This window comes from Conger conger, chromosome 2 (assembly GCF_963514075.1).
Source record: "Conger conger chromosome 2, fConCon1.1, whole genome shotgun sequence".
Taxonomy (NCBI): Eukaryota; Metazoa; Chordata; class Actinopteri; order Anguilliformes; family Congridae; genus Conger; species Conger conger.
In genome coordinates this window covers 60,292,631-60,314,591 of record NC_083761.1, presented here as the reverse complement: position 1 = coordinate 60,314,591, position 21,961 = coordinate 60,292,631, and the positions used below count along the sequence as shown (strand labels likewise).

General features: G+C 41.2%; 1 protein-coding gene across 8 annotated transcripts in view; it reads right to left on the bottom strand.

Annotated features, from left to right (window-relative positions):
* Positions 1 to 21,961, bottom strand: part of LOC133114191 (neuronal-specific septin-3-like) — a 66,651-nt gene that overhangs the window by 20,184 nt on the left and 24,506 nt on the right. For 3 of the 8 annotated variants that reach the window (XR_009705529.1, XM_061223371.1, XM_061223363.1), the window contains exon 3: positions 4,623 to 4,829. Coding sequence is in view for 7 of the 8 variants with exons in the window: in XM_061223371.1 (XP_061079355.1) it covers positions 4,623 to 4,829 (207 nt within the window). In the remaining variant the exon portion in view is untranslated. Of the gene's footprint in view, positions 1 to 4,622; positions 4,830 to 10,366; positions 10,592 to 12,076; positions 12,097 to 12,174; positions 12,268 to 15,836; positions 15,931 to 18,763; positions 18,891 to 21,961 lie in introns of those variants that run through there. The other 5 variants (XM_061223408.1, XM_061223398.1, XM_061223389.1 and 2 more) reach the window with 5 other exon arrangements.

Sequence of the window (21,961 nt, the reverse complement as noted above, 5' to 3'; positions counted from 1 at the left end):
TAAATGACTTGTTTTCAGTGGCATTAACATAAACCTCACTGTGCTGTACATGTTGAACTGGTTGACACTGGGAAATCACAGAGACGGCTCTAGGATTTTGGGAGCCCTAAACAAGAAATAAACTGAACATGGACCGGGGGAGGAGGGGGCAAGTGGGAAGCAATCGTGGATCTTGGAAGGGGGGTTGTTGCTGATCTTGGACTAGGGAACCAGCGCAGGAACAATAGCATCAAAAAAAGCCATTTGTGTCCTCTGAATACGGCACAATTAAAATGTCTTGCGTCGCCCATCTGTGGTTGTGGCCCTAAAAGGCCACATAGACTGCTTATGCCAGCTGCCTGCTCTGGTAAATCATATCATAATACTACTCATAACTGGAGACATTTCCAGGACAAACTACAGCAGTCAATTTATTTCACACAGACAATATTTGGACAGCAACAATGTCACAAAACATAGCAAAAGTTGATCAACAAAAACCAAATTACACAGTTATGCAGTAATACCTAATAAACACACCAATTATTCCTGTCCAGTTATACATTTATGTGACATGAAATGGAACCACCCTCCTTTGATCTCCTCTTTATGGCTACTGATGAAGTAATGTATGCTTTATGAACTGGATGGTCCTCCCACTATTTCTCTTCTGATGTTAGCAGTTCCTCACAGGGCTCAGTTCTGGCTCGTGTGCAGTCAGCACAGTTCCCACAGATTAACAGCACCCTCGAGACTGAAGCACTTTTTATGAAAGCACACTTTAATCTGAATAACATCCTTTACATGTGTACACACAAGCATTTTTAATTCTATGCTAAAAAAAACTGTATACGTATGGGCAATTAGGCCTGTAAACATTAATATTACTGTCTGAAAAGCACTGTACTATGAGCAGGCAAAATATGTCTTGTTATTTTTCAGTTTTGGTGGATTTAGCGACATCTGTGGTCACTGGTAGTTACGAAAGTTTGTTTTCACACTCCAAATACCAGAGTTCCATTCAAAATGAAGGTAATAGGTACAAGGAGCTTAAACATGTGGTAGTGAAGGCCGAGCACTGCCATGGGACAACCAACAATGTCACCTGAGAATATTGAGCAACATAACGTCATTTTTAATATTCAGAAATATGGACTGACACTTTGAAGCCTCTATGGCACTAGTGATACAAATAACTTTGTAAATTGTGGTTGGAATTACTCAGTGGTAGACAAGATGGCAGACTCTGATAAACCCCTCTGTACAATGGTAGGGGAAACGCATAGCGCATCAGTCTGCACAGTATCAGCATACGAACAGGACTGCCTCCTGAGCATGCGCAGTATATGTTAATGCATGTCTTTCAATACCACAGTAATAAAATGCAAACAATGTGATTATGTACAAAGGGGACACTACGGATGATAATTGTTGCATATTTCACTTTGATTCATTAATCAAAAAATAATGAGAAATGGCGTCATGTTGCATGATCATGAAACAGTCATTTTTACCACTTCGAGGAACACTAATGGAAAACAATGGCCAAATTTCTTCTCACTTACTACAGCACAGTTGTGATAAACAAATAGAGAAGAGGCAGCCTCCAGAAGAAAGCGCAAAGCCGTTTAAATTCTTCATAAACGGTGACACTGTTACGGTTTCCCGCCCAAAGTGGAGCTATGACAGACAGCCGCAGGGTGAGAGAGACTGAGCTGTATACGAGCATTTTAACAGCTCGGGGAAGACACTTTGGGCTCCAGCTTTCTGACATTGGACAATAAAAAGTGCCTTCAAGGAATCGTGAATTTTTTCCCCCCTTTGAGGTGTTTTTTACCTTTAGGTTAAAGGCCAATAAATCAGTATGGCTGGTCCCTCTGTAGTGGTCAGATAAACAGCCTGTGATTGATCACTCACTGAGGGTGGGGGAACTGCCTGTCTTTATAACTGCTCTAGCCGTTTGGGATTAAAGTATGAGATTCTGACTTTTGGTAGGAGAATTCACAGCTCACTTTGAGAGTATCCTTTCTCAGATTCAAAAATGAATTCTTCTGCGGCAGAGCAGCACTGATGAGTTACATTTTCCACCACCTCCTGCAAAGAAAACAAGTTCTGTTCTTTTGTTTCTGGGAGAGCATGAGTCATGTTCTGCAGGATTCCCTGGCCAGCACATGGAGAGTGGTGTTCTGCTTGCTTTAGAGGAGAGCAGACACAGGCTGGAATACAACAGACTTTCACTCTCCATGCGTGTGTTCATATAGACGTGTTGCTCCTACAGTACAATGCCATATGGTGCCGTCACACAAAAGCATATGCCTTAGTACAGTTGCTGTTAAACTATAAAACAGCAGTACAATCTTGAATACAACACTTCAATGCATTTGTATTTATTGTCTCTAATGTCGTGTGCCAGTTTTTATAATCATTTAATGAAAGGTATAATGGTTTTAGAAATGGGGGGGGGTCATTGGGCAACCAGGACCACTCTACCGCCAGCAGAATAAAAGACAAACACTATTTGGCAGTTGGAGCAATAATCAGGATTACTTTGAATGCCTATTGCTGGGACCTCAGTCTGCCCACTTGTCTCATAAATCCAGTGGTCACCTCAGGATACAAACTGGGCCCAGCTAAGCCACAACGTGTCCATTCCAAACAAAGCTCAAATTCAGCCTCACTGTATAACCTGGCTGTAAATCTGATCAAAATCACAGCACAACCCCCCCCCCCCCCCCTTTGAGAGCAGATGGTAGCATGGGAGAGGCAATGACAGCATGAGACAGTTCAGGTCACAGCGGGAGAGACCTGTTCAGAAGGGCAGATGGCAGCTTTCTGACCAGAAGTGGTAAAAGTTATCATGTCTCCCCGAGACAGCCAGCATCAACAAGGAGGAGCAGCATCTCCCTTTGTTGCAGGAACAGTATTAATACCTTCAACCCAAACATGACACTATAGTTAGCTGTTGCTTTCATCCAAAGCGACTTATAGTTGATTAGAATAAGCAGGGGGCCAATCCCCCCTGGAGCTATGTGGGGTTAAGGGCCTTGCTCTATGGCCAAACAGCTGCACTGATGTTATTGTGGCTACACTGGGAACCACCAACCTTCCAGGTGCATGCCAAGCACTATGTTAATGGCTGCAGTATGATTCCAAAATATTCCAAATCATGTCTGAAGCACAAAAGACCATTGTTGTTCGTTGTGCCTAAAACATGTATGGCATGCAACAGTATCATATAACACCATACCGTGGAACGCATAATCAAGTAAAAGTCCCCTATGAGAAGTCACGTGCAGGCCAACAAGTAGGACTGCAAAATAAAAATAGTCCACCACATTGACCACTGGTGAACCACGTGATATTTAAGCTTAGTGTGTGAAACATTTGAATTGAATCCATGCCCCTAATTCTGCACGCAAGCCCAATCACTTCAGCTGTTTATGATTGTTGGCAGTTGACAGTTGACCGTTTGACATGTCCCTCAAACAGAGGGGAGCAAGTGCATTGTGATCTAGCCTTAACCCCTTATAACACCATCAGGCAAGCATTACTTACAGTACACATATTCAATGCCTAATTATGAAAATTATGGAAAAATTAACACTTCCACAGCTGTGATAATCAAAGTTAAGGTTAATTTGCAAGGCATGGTGGGAATTCTGTCTAGACTAACTTTGGTTAGAGCATTCATTTTTAGAAAGTCACCCTATACTGAAGACTATTAACACTCATGTAATATACCGCTACAGTTCCTGTAATTCAACACGTCATGGCAACCTAGTAAGACCACTCCTAAATCACTTCTACTGCAAATCGCTGTATGGCATTCTCCTTTAAATCTCCCACATTTCACTGTCACATTATATACTTACACCATGTGAGGTTTTTTTACATCCAAAGCTGGGCAATGCATGCTCATAGATCCTACTTAATTAATCAATACCTGTAACATGCATGGGTGATGGAGAACTAACTAAACCCACTTCCACAATACTACTGTTGACAAAGACAAAAGAATGTTTGATATTAAACACTTTCTGTTCGTAATTACAGCCAGCTTACTTTATATAAACAACACTTTTGTGCAGGACGGATATACTTCCTCAAACAGCTTAATATTGTACTGCAACTGGTGATTAAAGATGCTGCAAATACATTCTACCCCAGTACACATGCCATCCCAACACACTTCCTGTTCAAGTCTCACTATTTCCTCTGCGTACAGAGATAGCCTTCTGTTTGCCCAGCTCTACCAGACCCGAGAAACCCACAACTGCCAGAGTGCCAGAGTCAGTTTCCTTACTGTTTATGAAGATTAAGTCACAAAAGCACAAGACGGTTCAGTTCACAATGCATGTGTTCACCCACATCGCCAAACTTTCTGTTCTTCCAGTGTGGTCTTGGCCATCTTTGCTTTGAGATTACAAGAAAACGAACTACCTCAATGTTGAAAAGCTGCACAGCTCAAACTTCCTCTCTCGCTTTCACACCACCGTTTGTGTGTCAGTAGGGTATTTGGTGCCGATTTCACACATGCCGTGTGAGTTGTTGAATGTGGTTCAAATAAGAAAATGAGTTTACAGGTTAGATTTACCAGGTACAAGCACTGTAGTGGGCTTTGCTATTTATGCTGGGTGGCTTACCAACAACCATGATGTTGAACTCAAAGCCGGTCTTCATGGCCTTGCGTCTCATCTGGTCCAGCACGGCCTCGATGCCCACATAGCCGAAGGGACTGCGGCCCATGATGAGACTGTCAGCGATTGGCTCGCTGGCACACGGGAGCTGCTCCACTGGCTCCGCCTCCTTCTCTGCCATCTGGACTCGCGGCTCTAGGCCCTGCGATGCGTCTGCAGGAACACAGAGTAGCGGCAAGTCAGAAATGAATACAGTAAAATATGAAATTAAGGAGCTGAAACTTGTACTTTGTATTTTCAAAACAAGTTATTTTATTTTTGTGCACCCAATCTGCCAACAAATTCAAAATCAGTAGAGCAAATGTGTTTACTAAGAAACCCTGTTTTTGCGATGCCCTCTACAGAAATAATTGAGCAGTAAGAATACACACGTGTACACAATATAGTCACAAAATACGACACGAAACCCAAAATGGAAATCTCCAGTTACCTCTTAAAAGTAGAAACTTAAAATCTTAACAGCTACTGTATTACTCCTTTGACCATGTGCATGGTGACCGGAGATCATAATAAGAAGCATGGTGTTACTGGACTAAGATACAGTTCATTCTCTGTGAATGACGAATATATTTCAGGAGTCCAGGGAGCCCAGTTTAGAGTGGACATAGGACTGGTGATACATGGTATCCTGCTGAAAGACTCTATCCTCTCAACAAAACCATTTATCACACCACCATCTGAACATCTTCTCCTCAACACCATTCTTTAAATCCATAAGTCCGCTTTTATTTGGCATCAAGCAGTCACACACTTTACATGTACACTTAGAAGAAGACTGAAGAAGAAATAATGGCAAAAAAACAATCATAGCACATTCCTGATATAACCTCAAGAATGACACGAATTTGAATTGTGGAATCGGTGATTTGATTCAAATGCGCTGGTCCAAATGCGAATATGAGATGCGCACAGTAATAGTAGAGACTGATTTCTTGAGTATTTAAGAAAACACCACTGATTATCATCCATTACAATCTTTTAAAACAATTTTCTACTCTGTTATGTTACCATGTGCAGAGAATTAAGTAAAGTTCTGTTGAGGTTCATGGCACAATCATTACAGCATCTTGTGGCAGACGCTCAAATACAAAATAGGCTTATATTTAAAGGAAATTAAAGTACATGAATGTAACTTCACATAAAAAAACATCATTATTAACTTCCATAAGATGTTAAATGCGAGCAGCATGCTCACTGTTCATTACTGGGGCTGTCGTGCTCCACAACTTTATAGAAGGACCACAGAACCAATATTTTATGAGCCAATTTAACAAAAAGTCATGAATCAGGTAGACGTAGCACACAGGGATCAGAGGACAGGGATCCCCTGCAAGTACTCCTAACTAAGCCCGACTATAACCTCAGACATATGTGGAGACAAGCCGTCATGTTCCACATAACCATAGTATATTGCGCATGAAGCACAGTGCTGGCAGAGGTTCAGAAACATATCCAATGATTTTCGCTTTCCAAGAGCAGTCTGGCTTTGGTGTAATCAGAGGTACTGCTTCAGAGCTGCCAGGAAGGTGACCTCTATGCTGCGAGGTCTTGAAGCTCTGCTCCTCAGACCAGAGCCAGGAACCAGCCCCAGGTCTTCAAAGAGTGCCGGGTCAAAGCATGATATTTACTACCTAAGGGAATTCCTTAATACGAGGAAAGAACAGGATGTGTGACCAAGACAATTAAGGGTAAAATGACCGTCTTCCTGGATGATCTCGAGTTTTTCTAACAGCTTAAATGTACTGTTCGGATTCCAAACACATCATACAAAAGCATTGTTCGCAGTGATGTAAAAGTTGTTGAAAGGTGAAGACTGAATACATTAGATATTCTGTCCTTAAAACGATACATCCTGTCATTTTTCTGGGCTGGGCCCACAGGGAAACTTGAAAGAAGCATGAAGGATTTCCTTTATTTCTGATGAAAATGCTTATCTTCAAACACAATCGGTGTCTCTGAGCATGTCACGTGGACTGGCTTCCTCTTGATGAGTTTTAGATTGCTTTTTGAGCTCACTTTTAACAGGCTAAGTAACTCATGCAATTCTCTGAATAACCTTTTGCAAGGTTACAATAATGTTGCTTTTTTGTGGCAAAAGTTCACCACAACACAATGCGTGATATTTATTGTGAATACCAAAACAGGTTAATTTGATTCTTGCTCTTTTCAAAAGTGTTTCTCTTGCCTTCAGTTAAGTGCCTTTCACGCAGGTTTTTTCTTTAGAAAGAAAGTTGCATTCTATGGTGTTGTTCTGAGTGTGTCAAAAAAATCCTCCCTCCCTCTCTCTGTCTATCTATCTCCAAATGACTTTCATCTTGTTACATGATCCACCAGCTTTCAGATTTCATTTTTGTTTCATTGTTTCATAATTCTACCTGACTAAAGTTCAAATTAATTCGCTGATCATGTAAAGTAAGCAAAAATACAAATATATCACTTGTGGTTAACTACAGTTAGGTGGTAGTCACAATCTTGCCCTGGTCTTGATACATTGAGGCACTGATAAGTTACGGTAAACAGCGATACCTGGTCCTGATATGGTGCCAATGAAACAGGTTACTGCAGGTTGTATATCACACAACATGACAGAGTTGTCATACACCTACTGATAGCAGACTACTTTCTCACCGTTTCATAAGACAACTTACCAACTGATGAGCGCACAATAAAAACAATGAGTCGTCTCTACTGTCAATTATGGTTGATGATTTCTTATTAATTGAAAGGTGTGTTGAAATGTAGTTCAGCAGAATAAGTGGAATAAAGAGTAGACGGAAGATTAATCACCATCATATAAATCACTGTTTTTATAGGGGTCAGATAATTATCTGAACACAGCTATGTGTGATGACAAATTGAGGGACACTCCTTTCCCTGATCAGGGTCTGAGACATGCATGATACCACTTGACCCATTACTCATAATGGAGCAATCCACCTGCTTGTGAAAAACCCAGCTCTATGTTACAGTCTATCATTTCCCCCAGACAGGCATGAAACCACACGCCAAATTATGACAGGCAGTTGCATCGCCGAACAACATAGCCACCATTTTATTACATAGATGATAGTAGAGCAGTGTAGTTGAGAAGCTCTTTATGGAAACTATTTAGAAGTAATTAAGACCAAGGAAGCTACTTCTTCTGTTCCACTGGTTTAGAATGAAAAGCAACCCACTTGCATCATCTTGAACTTTTCACATAATTCTGTGGATAAAAATATGTATATTGTATTTTAAAGCAATTGATAAAGGAGGAAGGTGATCTTAAAAAGCTTCCCCTCTCTGGGGAGCTCCAGATTGAGGTCTTTTTGTTCTTCATTATTTTTGTGAACAGTGGCCCCAGCATAGCAGCAGGGGGGTTGGGGGGTGGGGTGCAAGAGGGAGAGAGAGAGGAGGGGGAGGGGATGCAAGCCCTACTGACACAGAGGAGGGATGGGAAATTTAAAAAGAAACAAGCCATTAAAAGTTTTTGGAAAACCGAGGCCAGTTTTATGGCTAATGTATAAATTCACTCTTTGAATCTTCTGTGGTCTCGGACATTTCTTCATTTTTGAGGGCTACCTCCAATGAGTGCATACATATTCAAGTGTACAAGTGCAATGTAGCACAGTGCTGTAACGTAACTGCACGCAACTTAATTTCCAAGCAAGATTTCCATTGATAGTTGGTTAAAGTAAAACAATAAGGACCTTTAATGTCTGGAAATCAGTTTTTGAAAGCTCAGTACACTTAATGAACTCTCAGATAGGAAATTCACTTAGACAGCTGGACGGCGGGAGGGGAATTAAGCCATTTCATGAGCGCAGATTAGAGCAGACAAATATGCTGCAAGACCTTGTAATAAGTCAAGGCCTGCTCTGCTTGCCACCAAACAGCGACACATGCTGAATCACTCGCCTTGTTTTTCCTCAGAAACCAAAACAAGTGTATGCAAAGTACAGGCGAGCCCCAGCTGAGATGAACAAACATCCTGACGGCTTGACAAATGGGGCACTGGACAAGAGCAGTGGACTGGAGCACATACTGTATGTCAGGGAGGCATGAGAAAGGCACACAGAGAGGTGAGAATGAGGAGCTATTGAAAGGCCGGGCAGTAAATGAGAGAAAAGAAGAAAGGAGCATCAATCCAGGAAAATCATTGTGGAGACACTGATATAGTAAACAGATATGCAAGCTATTCTTTCCAAAGTTTGACTGCTTCTGCTATAAAAAAGATAGGCACCAAAAAAGATTGACTTGCATTTAAATAGTTCACAAGGAGTCAAGTGTCTTTGAATATGACAAGTTCAAGGGGTTATCTAAATGTGACAATTTGACTGTTTTAATTTATGATATATGATTTTGGCAACATCTTTTAGCATGGTTTTCTGAAATTGACAATCACCTAATTCATATGATTAAATACCAGGTGAATTTTCTGGTCCTTGTCATGACTCAGTGATTGAGATGTTCTTCTCTTTGACCATTGCTCTAGATTGCAGAATGTAGGCCATGCCACTGCAGTGACCTCAGCAGAATTGTGCCACCAATGACCTCACTGGCTGAGACACAGGCATATACAGCAGAACATCCTTCCCCCAGTATATTAAAATGCACTGGGTAGCTGTGGCCCGCCCAAGGGAACAAGGCGGTCACTGTTGTCCTGGGTGTGACCAGACCAGCAAGGGGTACAGGGAGCAGCTTTTACACGGCTCCCAAACCAGCTCCCATCTCTTCTCTGCAACATCTCGACCATATGCACTCTAAATTTGCATCATTTAAAAAGGTTTACACTTGACAGCACAAGTACTATTGATTGCACTGCACAACGGCAAATGACCTTTTTCCTGAGATGTGTGGATCTCAGGCTATTGATTTTATTTAAATCCCCATCAATATTACCAAATTAGAATGGGGGTGCAGGTCAATAACCAGACCATGAAAAAATCTTTATGATTTTGGTCATCAGTGTTGTCTTACAAATACAACATAAAAAATTTAAAAGTGAACAGACAATTTAATTTTATCTAGATTATCTTTCATGAAATTTACAATTGCCATAAACCCATAATGCCAAAGAAGCTACATCATAAAAGCACATCTCATTGATTGATTTTTTTTAGTCTGTAGTAAGATATTACATTATATCCTTCTTGTTACAGAGAGCAGCGATGCAGTTCCACTAATTTCCACATGAACATTTCAGAATTATTTGATTTAAAAAAGTTTTAGGGGGATGCCAGAGTTTGGCCTTCTTCTTTTGGCTCGTTTTAACACTGATTTCAAAAGTCTGCCAATGTGATTTTAATGTTTGCTTTTGAATTACATTTTTGTCTTCAAACTGGGACGGCTGTTTAAACTACACACGGGTGTGTTCATCTTCTCCAATTATTAAGGCTAGATGTGCTTCAATAGTGGCCTTCAGAGTAGCAGAGCGGAGATAAATATGAGAGAAACATCTGATTGAAGTTCAGAGCGGCATAGTGCAGTCACATGAAATAAAAGTTAGGTACCCTGGCAACCATACAGATTCTCAGACATCAAAGCTGCCTCTGCCTGCTGAATAGGGGCAGAAGAGTTCTGCATAATATTCAAACGGCAAAGAGCCTGGACCTCAGCCGCTAATAAAGGAGGCCATTCCTGGCCAGCCCCATTGTTGAGAAGAGAAGCACTGAGAGCATTCATTCAAAGAACGGAGCAGAGATTCCTACCTTCTCTCATTCACAAAACTCTGTCCTCCTCCCTCTAGATACGCCGGTAATCCAATCACTTTGCTGCCAAGCAGTGAACTGGGCCACCGCGAGGCCGAGAGCGCTCCTGCCCGTTTCAACGCTGTCTTAAAAAACCTTGCAAATTGTATCTCTGCTGAAGAAGCAACGAGTGCTGTCGCTGATGTGTTCCAATGAGAGTCTCTCTCTCTCTCTCTCTTTCCCTCTCTCTTCCTCCCTCCCTCTCCCTCCCATGTGTCAGAGTGAGGGAGTGAGTCTAACGGCTCAAGCTGCACTCAGCCATTCAAATGCAGATTGCCAAGAAGCTTGCACTAATCCAACAGAGCACACTGAACCAGCCTCTGCCTCGGCCTCCCGGCTCCTGCACCTCTTTCCTCTCTCTCACACACACCATCCCCACTACACAGATGTCCTCACACACTGGTGAAGCTGCTGATGGTCTGCGGCAAAGGAGCACACTGCTGACTATAGAAGTCACAAATACTTTATCTATACCTTTCTCCAGGGAAAGGAGAGTTACTGCCTCAAACAAAAACATTGTCTCCAGTGTAATCTCACATCCTTCATAGATGGAGCAACCCTCCTGGCAATCTGCCAAACAAGACTGTTGCCAGTGAAATGATCTTTCACAAGATAGCTTAAGTTAATAATGTTACACAACTGTCAAATCATTTTTCATGAACATGCACAGCTCAAATATTCATAATATAGCATTGCATCTTGAGAGAGTAACTTGTAGAAACAGCGTATTGAAATTGTAATTTGTGTGTCTAATTAACAAAACTGTGCATCATTAATAGGGGGCCTGGTCATGAATTCAGTGCAGCTTTAGTAATACGTATTAAAGGCTTCATGTAACAGCAAACTTCCCTTTGGGTGGACAGTGTCCTGATAACTTTCACTGCAACTTTATCCAAAAACAAGATCCCTGGTATTTTCATTTAGTCGTGTTTTTTTTGTAATATTTTACCAAAGAGTTTTCCATACAATTCTAAGCTAATGTGGTAAATTATGGCATATTATCATGAGAATGTTTAAACAAGTGGTTGAGACAGACATTCTCTCTGTTCAATTTCATTCACTGTGCTTTTATACAAACTGCTTCTCTTTTTACTTTGTGGGCTGTTCTGGCCGATGGTTTGCATTTATCATCCAACCTCCATCTTTACTTGAAAAAAACTCTTGACAGTTCCTGCTGAAGAACTACTGTTTTTCACTTGTGCTTTCAAGAACTTCAAATGCATTTCTACCTACAGTAACCCGCCCTCCCCTCCCCCTACATAAATCAGATTAGCCAACCAGCAACAGGGTAAACTGAAATTATCATTTGAAAAATATCCAGGCCATAGATTGTACCAGGTTGAATACATCCAACAGCACCCACCACTCCCCTCTTTCCCCAAACCCCCTGCCCCTGAGGAGGCTCCTGAGACAGAACAGAAACCTTCACCAGACCTGCAGAGACAGTCCACGCATGTATGCACTACTGGGATTTGTGCACCACTGAAGTCCTTGGCCTGGACCTAGGTACAGTCCTTCATATGTAATTTAGACCAAATCAAAACAGATGACAAGACTGCATGTACCTAACTAATAACACATGTGAAAGACTGAACATTCACCCTTAGAAAATGCACTAGAGAATAAACAACATATTATTGCCCAGCCTGAGTAATAAGTAATCAGTCTCACCAACAGATAGTCCACTGGCTGAAAGATATTAACAGCAATTAGCCCAACCTCTACAGCAGATCCTGAAGAACATCAGGGTTTCATGTACTGATATTTACCTTATTTAGCTGCGAAGAGCCTGGGAGACAGAGGCACCACATGTGCTGGCATTCAGCCCTTAAACTGCACAGGATATCAACTAGTTCTACCGCAGCGGGTGGGCGTGTTCTGACTCCACCACATAGATAAGTTTGCGCAGTGAAGTGTTTCCTTCTCTGTCGGGCTTGTACTTCCTGTTTGTGTTAAACCATCTGCACTGCAAATTTCTGATCCCTAAAGAACCGGGACGGTTGACTTCTCGGTGCTGTCACTAACTAATAACTATAATGTGTAATAGAAGATCACATCACAGCTTAAACCATCATATACAATATTTGTGGTCTCATAACTACAGCAGTCATGCAAAACAACAGGAACCCAGCAAAAAATGTAATAAAAGGCAGCCAAATTGCTTCATGTTTCAGACCAAAATTTGAGATTTTGGAGGACTGGAAAACTGGTAGACATACAAAAACCTCTCTTTAGTTAAGACTGGCTATTATGGGAAGTATTGTCCATGGGAATATGCATTTGGCTTTCACTAGAGGGACAGGCACTGGTGACAGAGATCCTTTCTCCTCTTCCTCAAAAGAGAAAAGTGCTGCAGCAACACAATCCCAGTCAGGCCACATTCCCATCCCACATTGTCTCTCAGCAAGACAACAGAAAAATAGGTTACCATACTTATCATATGGAGACCTTGGACTACCTATAATATATTTGATACAGGGCCCACTGATAACCCTCAACATGCATGTCAGATAGCTTCCAACTATAAGGTAGTGTTTGATAAACCCAGTAAATCAAGAGCCAATTAACTTTCACTGGGAGGGCTATGCACAAAACCATGAGAACAATGTATTCATCCACCCATCCATCCATCCATTATCTGAACCTGCTTATCCTGAACAGGGTCGCAGGGGTACTGGAGCCTATCCCAGCATACATTGGGCGAAAGGCAGGAATACACCCTGGACAGGTCGCCAGTCCATCACAGGGCACACACACCATTCACTCACACACTCATACCTGCGGGCAATTTAGACTCTCCAATCAGCCTAACCCGCATGTCTTTGGACTGTGGGAGGAAACCGGAGTACCCGGAGGAAACCCACGCAGACACGGGGAGAACATGCAAACTCCACACAGAGAGGCCCCGGCCGACGGGGATTCGAACCCAGGACCTCCTTGCTGTGAGGCGGTAGTGATAACCACTGCATCATCCATGCTGCCACAATGTATTCAGAGCCTTCAATTATATTATTTGATAATAAGCAGCTGCCTTTGCCCATTCTGAATTTATATGCTGAAAACAAACACAAGGATCTTCCCCAGCCATTTTAACGTGCGGCGTAAGTTTCCATGTCAATGGTAATCTGCTTTGGAGTCAGCCTTGGCACAGAGCAGTGATGTCAATGCTTTGTCAACATTTTTCCTCACTGGACCCTTTGGAGTGAGGACAAGAAAAAGAGAGGGGGAGGGTGACGAAGGAAAGAAGCAGAAGGATGTAACACTTGCCAAAAATGAAGGGGTTAGAGGTCGAATCTTCATGTGGGTGACATTGGGAGGAGTGAGAAAGAAAGGTCGTTTGTATACAACAATGCTTCATTCCTCCCTCTGGACTGCACATGGAATAGGGGGCATTATAGCGAACATACCAGTCCAATTATTTCAGAAGGCTATTTTTGCTCTCTAGAGACCCCTGCTGGTAGGGGGAGGCTCCAAAGCAGGATTCCTGAATGGCAATGTTACACTCGAGCGGACACGGCATGAATTACTCCCGCAAATTCAACATTTCACGTAATCCCGGTGGCAACCGCAGGTAAACGCAGATGCTAAAAAGCATAGAACTGCACTACAAAAACACGTTACCGAAAGCCAACTGGTTTAGCCGCAGTTGCAGATTAGCTGAAAAAAACACGGTTTTGTATCAGGCAGAAATGTTGAGACAGATTGTGGAGGCTTGGTGCTACGGCGATGTGACTGAAAGGGCCTCCTGCTTTCACAGAGGGGGAGACAGCTCCTCAGTCTGTCCACCCCTCCCCCAACCCCCATGTGCCCTTTAATTCATTAAGCCAATGCTTACTCTCCCACACCAAACAACACCCACACACACACACCAGCCCTGCATTCACTCAACCCCGTCCTCAAAGTTTAGCTGTTAATTCACAAAGTTTTGACATGCACTAGAGAAAGAAACCAGCCTTTACAGAAAATTTACTTAAATTCAGAGCAAGAAAAAGACTCATCCAGTCTCACTCAAAAATTGGGGTACTGAAAGTAGGTTGTGTATTCAAAGCATGAGGTAAAGAAATATTTAAATTAACCCTTTCATTTCCTGCTGTTACAGTACTAGCAGCTGCACACGGGCAATTGATGTCTTAAAGGCTGGTGCTATTTTAAAGGTGTTGACCAAAGTCTGGTTTGATAAAAACCACTTTATTGTATAAACCATCTACACAATCATGACACATGTACACAATCATACGACATCCCACAACAATCTCAGGAAGCCCAGCATTGGCCATTCCAATGTATGCTCACCTCCATACAAAGCTCTTTGCTAAACACATGGTGCTTTTAATCCATGTTGATCAAAGGTAGTCAATGACAAACTAAAAATAAAAGGTACTCATCACATAATTACAGGGATTTTAAGGTGGAAAGGAAGCAGTCTACTTCGGAAATGAAATTTAATTACATATCTATGAGCATATCTGCCATCTTTATAAGGGATTACCTTTCACTTGTTTTCTTGTTTTATTAGTAGGTAGTAGGATATGATGCAAGAAGAGCCTGAATTGTAATTTTTCTGTCAATCAATACAACTCTGGATCAGACAAATACAATTACATGAGACAGCATCAACTGCTTATTCTCAGATGTGACTACATGGAGTACCATTTCAGTTTTCTAATCAAAAGGCCATTAGTTAAATTATGTCATGATTTTGCCAAATAAATTGCATTAACCACACAATGATGACCAAAGATGTCCAGGAACAATACTGGGCAAGTATAAAATAAGTGCGGTGCAGTGGATTTGCATAAACGTGTGGTCATGTGATCTTAATTATACGATAACCATCTGGCAATTTTTAGGCAATTACCTGGTGATCTTGCATTGAGAAATACCTTAATAAACCCAGTGGCTTCAATCTTAATGTCCATACTTTAGTGTGTCTGACTCTGTGAGGGGCTCTGAAAGCCAGAGATGAATAGTCATATGGTAATTATCTGACCAGCAACATGCTAGCCGAGAAAATGGTTGGTGTTCCTACTACTACAGGGAAAATATAATTCCTACAAGCCATCTACAATCTCAGCTGGATATTCATCTACAAAGTGAAAAGTATGACATACAGACCATATCAAGATTCTTACTACAGTTCGAAAATATTTTAAAGATTTTATATGACAATTGATACAGATTTTTGAAAAGTGATGCTTTATTGTTTAAATGCAATTTAATTTTCAATTGTTTTGCCAAGATATAATAGATAAACACATGATAAATTGTAATACTGGCTTGAAATCCATAGAATATCCACACATCAGCAAGATTGTAATATGTATACAAATAATATGTATACAAATACAAAACATATTGAAGCAAGGCATACTACTCAGCATCTGTAGCCACAGTTAGAAGCAGCAGAGTTGAGATCAGCAGTATAACTCACCCAATAATCCAACACAACCCCTGGGCTGAAATGAGCCCAGCACTGCCAACTCTCCCAGCTTTGGCTTTGTTTGGGACACCCACAAATCGCAAACTGTAAATGTTCTGACAGCCACAACACAAACAGTGAGAAGACACCCCCTGCCGCGTGAAAAAGGGAAGAGAAAACAAAGAAAACAGCAAGCAGAGAAAGGGAGAGCTGGAGCAGGAATCCAGGAGCCGTGTGTGGTGCTGTTTATCCAGGGAGGGAGAGGGGGACAGTGTTCAGGACACACACACCACACAAATGAACCCCCACACACTCACTCCAGTCTCTCCCCTGCCCCCTCACACTCCTCTGTCTGGTCCAAGGGCTTCCATGGTTTTCACAGTTAATACTCTGGACAAGACCATGTTTATGCATATACTAGACCAGAGTATTAACTGTGAAAACCTTTACAGATAACACTCTTTTGCTGCTCACACTCACATTCAAGTATGTGAGTGATCCTGAAATAATGGAATTACCAGGAACAATTTAATTTCTGAAAGCCATCATCACACCACACGCACGCACACTGTACAGATACTGGATATAAAATACAGTATCTGAATGTGTACTTCATATTTCACTGTAATATAGTGCCTTCCTTCAGACTGCCATACTGCAGTATGTCATTAATAACGACCAGATGCTCGCTCAGTTAGCGTCTGAGCCAACAACATACCTGTCATCTGCACTGCCATTTAATCATTCATATCACTCGCTAATGCCTTTTCCTTCAGTCTGTGAGGGAACTACAGCAGTCATATTCTCAATCTTGGTTTACACTCGTAAATGAAAAGAGATCAACACTTAACAACAACTTACTTCATTATGAGAAATATTTTACATATACTGATAACATATTTATACATACATTTACTGTAATATACAGGAATGCGTGTAATATGGCTCAAATAGCATAAGAATAGCATACTTTTAGCTTTTATGCTGGCACACATTGTATATTTTTACCAACATTAATAAATAAATGTCAATAAATTGCCTAATAACATTCTGAACAATATCAACATCAATATCAATATCAACAACAACTAATAAAATCACACGGTTTCAGCTGAAGGACAGAGACTGCTGAGAGGGTTTGTTTAGGAGGGCGTCTTTTTGCAGGAAGCAGAACCAAGCTCCAGCCCTGCTGTCAGAAAGGAAATCACTCCACTTTGTCCAGTGCATTCCTCCCCAGGACCCGTCTCCAACCCACTACCCCGGTCCCAGCCTCGAGAGCGTTCTGTCAACAGGGCACTTCACAAGGCAATAATATATACGAATACTGTGTTCAGCCACCTCTAACCTCGGGCAGGCCTGTGAAGGCACAGACGTAATGTTTGGATGAAAGGCCATCACTCATCTTTTGGTAATAGTAAGTCGTAAAGAAGTGTTTCCACAGCAGGGCCTTATGGCACTTTTAGATCACTGATGGAATTATTGATCCATTTCCTGCGCAATTTATTATTTGAATGATTGTGTTATTGCATAAAATGGCTTTTTGTTTTATATTTATTTCGTATTTTTGTTCTCCATGTTCAGATGTTCACTGCACAGGACAGATTATGAAACTATTTCATAATAGGGGTTTGTTTTGTTTCGGTTTTCCAAGGTTATCATGATAACAATGTCAAATTATGTTCCAGCACCTGCAATGACAAGTAGCCCAAGGTCTACAGGTGAAAATTAGCCTGCCTGGCTAAATCTGGCACATTTAAAGAAACATTATTAATGCACATTGACCTAGTCAAATAAACAAGCAGAATTAAAAATGAATATATCTTTACATCAGTTTGGTTTCCTTTAAGAATTGTAATTGGCTGTGCTGCAAGTATTAACATGTAAACAAACTGATACATTTCTCTTTATCCTACATTCTGAGGAGTGAATTTTGTTCTGGCTGACAGACTGAAAAGTTAAACTCTCATTAGAGGATCAGGCTGCATCTGTGTATAGAGGAATCTCTTTTGAACCAAAGAGGAGCTGACCCCAGCATGCCCATGTATGGAGAAGCGACTCTTTCTAGTCAGTGATGTGTGAGCAGGTCGTTTAATTAGCTTATTCATTTTACCACATGGGGAATACTCTAATATTAGATGCCATGCCAACTGTGTATGGCCATAATAGGAACTTCCATTGGACATTATTTTCCTTTGAAAATAAAAACTGGACATTTAAACACAGAGAAAACCCCAGGGTCAGAGAGGGACATCATAAATATAAGTATCTATAAAGTTATGTTAGGAAATTCCCATGCAACTCCCTATCCACTGAAGTTTGTCCCAGGAGTAGTCCATACTACATATTCGCACTGGAGCTCTGAAACTTTGGTCCTTTCTTGAGATAACCTGGCATCATTCCCGAGCTTAATGAGATTTAAGTTTGCTTTCAGGAGGGCGAAGAATGTAGCTATGCAATATTCACTTCATAAAGCTGGCATCTTTACCAGTGAGAAAGAAAAGCTGAAGAAAATGGCAGCTAATCTATTACTGAGAGACATACTGACGAGGGCAATAACCAGCGTTGTATTACAGTCTCCAACGAGCTCTGGAAAATCCTTAAAAACAATAATGGCAAGATGCCCATGGAAAATGAACCTAAAATGAATGCATGAGCCATGAGCCAACAGCCAACAGCCAACAGCCAACGGCCAACATAAGATTATAAAAACCACCAATGATCATAATCTTCCAACAGTTTCCGTTTATTAAGTGGCCTTGTGTGAATTGGCAGCCGAAAGTAAAACAAATTATCACAGTGACAGTTTATACTGCGTTGGTCAAATAGTGTCGCAGGCGCGCGCACACACACACACGATACAGCTTGTCAGTTGTTGCAACTGATGCTGTGTCACCCAAAGTCTTGTTTGCAAGCACATGCGAACAGGCTTTAAGACTCACCTGTGAGAAGGTGCAGCAGTTGTAGTGGATAGGCTTGCTGTCAGGCTATTCCTGTTGTTTGAAACCTTCTATGCATGTTTCAGAGGCCCCTGTCCCCGATACGCAACACAGAGTCAGTCATCTTGTCTAATTTAAGCCGCTGTTGAGGTCAGACAACTAATTTGTCCAGCTATATACAGCGTAGCACCACATGTATAAATACACAAGCGCACTTTCACTCACACTGCACTGATATGTGCTTCAGAGAGCGTGGGACTTGAATTAAGCTTTACTTTTGATCTCGATAGTTTCACTCTACACCTCTGCTGACCTTTGTCAGGTTTAAACGTTCACACCCTGCTATATACCGTACCGTTTCCCGTAAGCCCTCGGTCAAAGTACACAACCTCCTGGCGTATAACTGCCATGTTTGCAGATAAAAGTGTCTTTGTTTTCCATCCTTCTTCAGACACTGAAAGGTGAGAGAAACACTGAGAACTCTGGTGCTCATAATTAAACACTTCATTTACAGCACATTACCAACTGGGAGGCAAGTGATGATAAACAAACATAGGCAGAGAGCCAAAGAAAACCACACCAACAATGTTATTTCAATGTCACTAAATAAAATGCTGGGGCTCTGTTTACGTGAATGTATCTGCAATCTTGGGACTGAGTTCTTACAGACAAAAAGGGAGCTTATCTGCTCTGCTGCCATCTGCTGGACATACAGTGCTGTCCTGATGAGACATGGGATATGGAACTAGGAAAGCTAGTGTGAAAATGCAATGTAAGGAATGTTTCCATCCCAGAATAGTTGAAAATAAAGACTATTTCAATTTTCTAACAGATGTAAAAGCACAATTATTTCATTTGACAATATTTTTTCGGAAGATTCTAATAATCTTTCCCTACTTTATTTCTCTCAGTGAAATAGGGCTGAAAGCCATGTAATATTTGTGTAGAACTGTGAAATTGATTGTGCTACCTTAGTAGCCAATCCAGAAGAAACTGTGTCAACTTTACACACACTTGCTGTGATCCAGAGGCTGTTTAGCCAGCCCGCTGTCATTCACTTCACGTTTTAGGGTTTCTTTTTAACTGACGCAGTCTCTCTCTGCAATCTATGCCGCATATCACATTTTCTGGAACCATCTGTCAGGTCTCATCAAATGAAACAATGGCGCAGTATCAGTAAGTCCATTGCCTGGAAATGTTGTCCTTTGCTATTTCCAGTTATACTGTATGTTCAGATGGCCAGTTCAGTGTCCGGTTTAATCAGTCTGTTTATATTTGTGTAATTGAGAAATTAAAACATCTTACTATGTACACAATATAAACAATGCATGTCCTCATTTGAACAATATTATATAATTTTGATGTATTGTTTAGAACTTTCATACAGCCTGTATATAATTGGCAATTTGTGTGCTACTAAAAATACAACATTTGGAAGGGGGTATGTTGTTACTGATTTCTCCTGCAGTTAATGAAACTTATTTAAACTTTGATTCACCTTCAGTGTGAGGCTTTGGGGCCTATTTTAACAGTTATCATGGGGCAACACAAGGTGTTGGCAAATTAGGGCATCTGCAACAAAATCTCCAACTAAAGTTTGGTCATTTCATTAGACCAGACTTTAGAGCAAGTGTGGCACAGTTGTAAAATAGGCTGGTTTATTAAATTAACTGCTGGTGTGGTGGGGGTTTGGTCTCTTTAATGGTTTCATCCCATTTCTTTCCCTTCCCCAAACCGTGCATTCCTCATGGCCGAAGAACAAGCACGGAGAGGTTCTCACAAATACTCTGTTTGTGGGAGACAAACCTAGCAATTCCAATTATCACCAGCGGCATTTTCGCTTACCTTGCTACAAAAATAGGGCCCTTGGTCATGATATCCATGACATGGTAATATTATGGCATATTAATATAATACCACCCTCCCCTATTAGATCCACCCCTACTGTCTTCTCTCTCTCAAGTTTAATTAGACCTCCATTAGTCAATACAGGTGCAACATGTATACTATTGATGTGATTTGGAACACAAAATGTCAGCTGAAAATATTGGTTGTTTGAGGATTCAGTTATGTCCAAAAGCCATAACCTGATCCTCCAGAGTGCAGTACTTCCAAAATCTCATCCTTTCAAAAGAAGGAAACGTTACGAAGATACGTTTAGCTGTTATTTAAGAATTAATAGTGAGTCCACGCTTCCCTTTTTTATGACCGGCAAAGCCTGCAACTCTCGTGGTTTTATGGCTTTTGTAGAGAGTGCATCTGGTAACTGACCCACATTTCCTGGAACAATATCACAAGCTTAGGCCTTTTTCAACAAACTTAGTTTGACATTGGATTGGTTGCCGTTTGAATTTGCTTGCTCTGGGGTGAGCCAGGAATTTCCACTCAAAGTCTTTATGTAGCAAGCCCATAACATAAGTTAACCATTTCTCCATTCTTATGTTGTACTACAGATACAGATAAGTACTATTTCTGATGCTGCAAAGCTAGTCTTTTTCTGTATGAGATTACAGGCCAGCAATCCCACACCGGACTTAGTCCGATCATTCAATAGCAGCATTAAGCATATAAACTTATACTGCAGTGCAGATCTTCTGTGCTTTTCCAGGTTTACGTGGGTGCTAGTTTCGATTGAAAAGTGTTCATGTAACCAAGGCAGAAGAAACCCAACTCCAGGGTATCCATCATGGCTCCGTTCCTCTGTGTCATCTATTAGCTGGAACCATCACTCTTAGTGTGGCGTGCTAGTATGGGCCAAACCTCTTTAGTAGCACACCATTATCATCTTTCAAAACTGGTATGAATCACAATATGTTGATATCTGAATCCTCTGGTTACAATTTTTAAAAATATTCACTACTGGAGACATTCCAAACAGGCTGCGTGTGTGTGAACATTTCTCAAAGAGCTGCACAAAGTGGATTTTAAATGCCACTGCCATACACCTTCCAAGTTAGCTGGGCTTTTTCGACAAAGTACTGGGAATAATTATGACATTTTAGGAACACACCTACCACGAAGCACAGCAGTAACTGGGACACTTCATAAGTCTTTAATATCCTTAAGTATTCACAAGCACCATTAGGAAATGTTTGTGAAAATACAACCCAACCAGTTATCAATTCAGAAGTCATTCACACTCACAAATGCAAATTTACAAAAATGTTTCAAATACAGGCCAAAGGGCAGAAATCACATCAA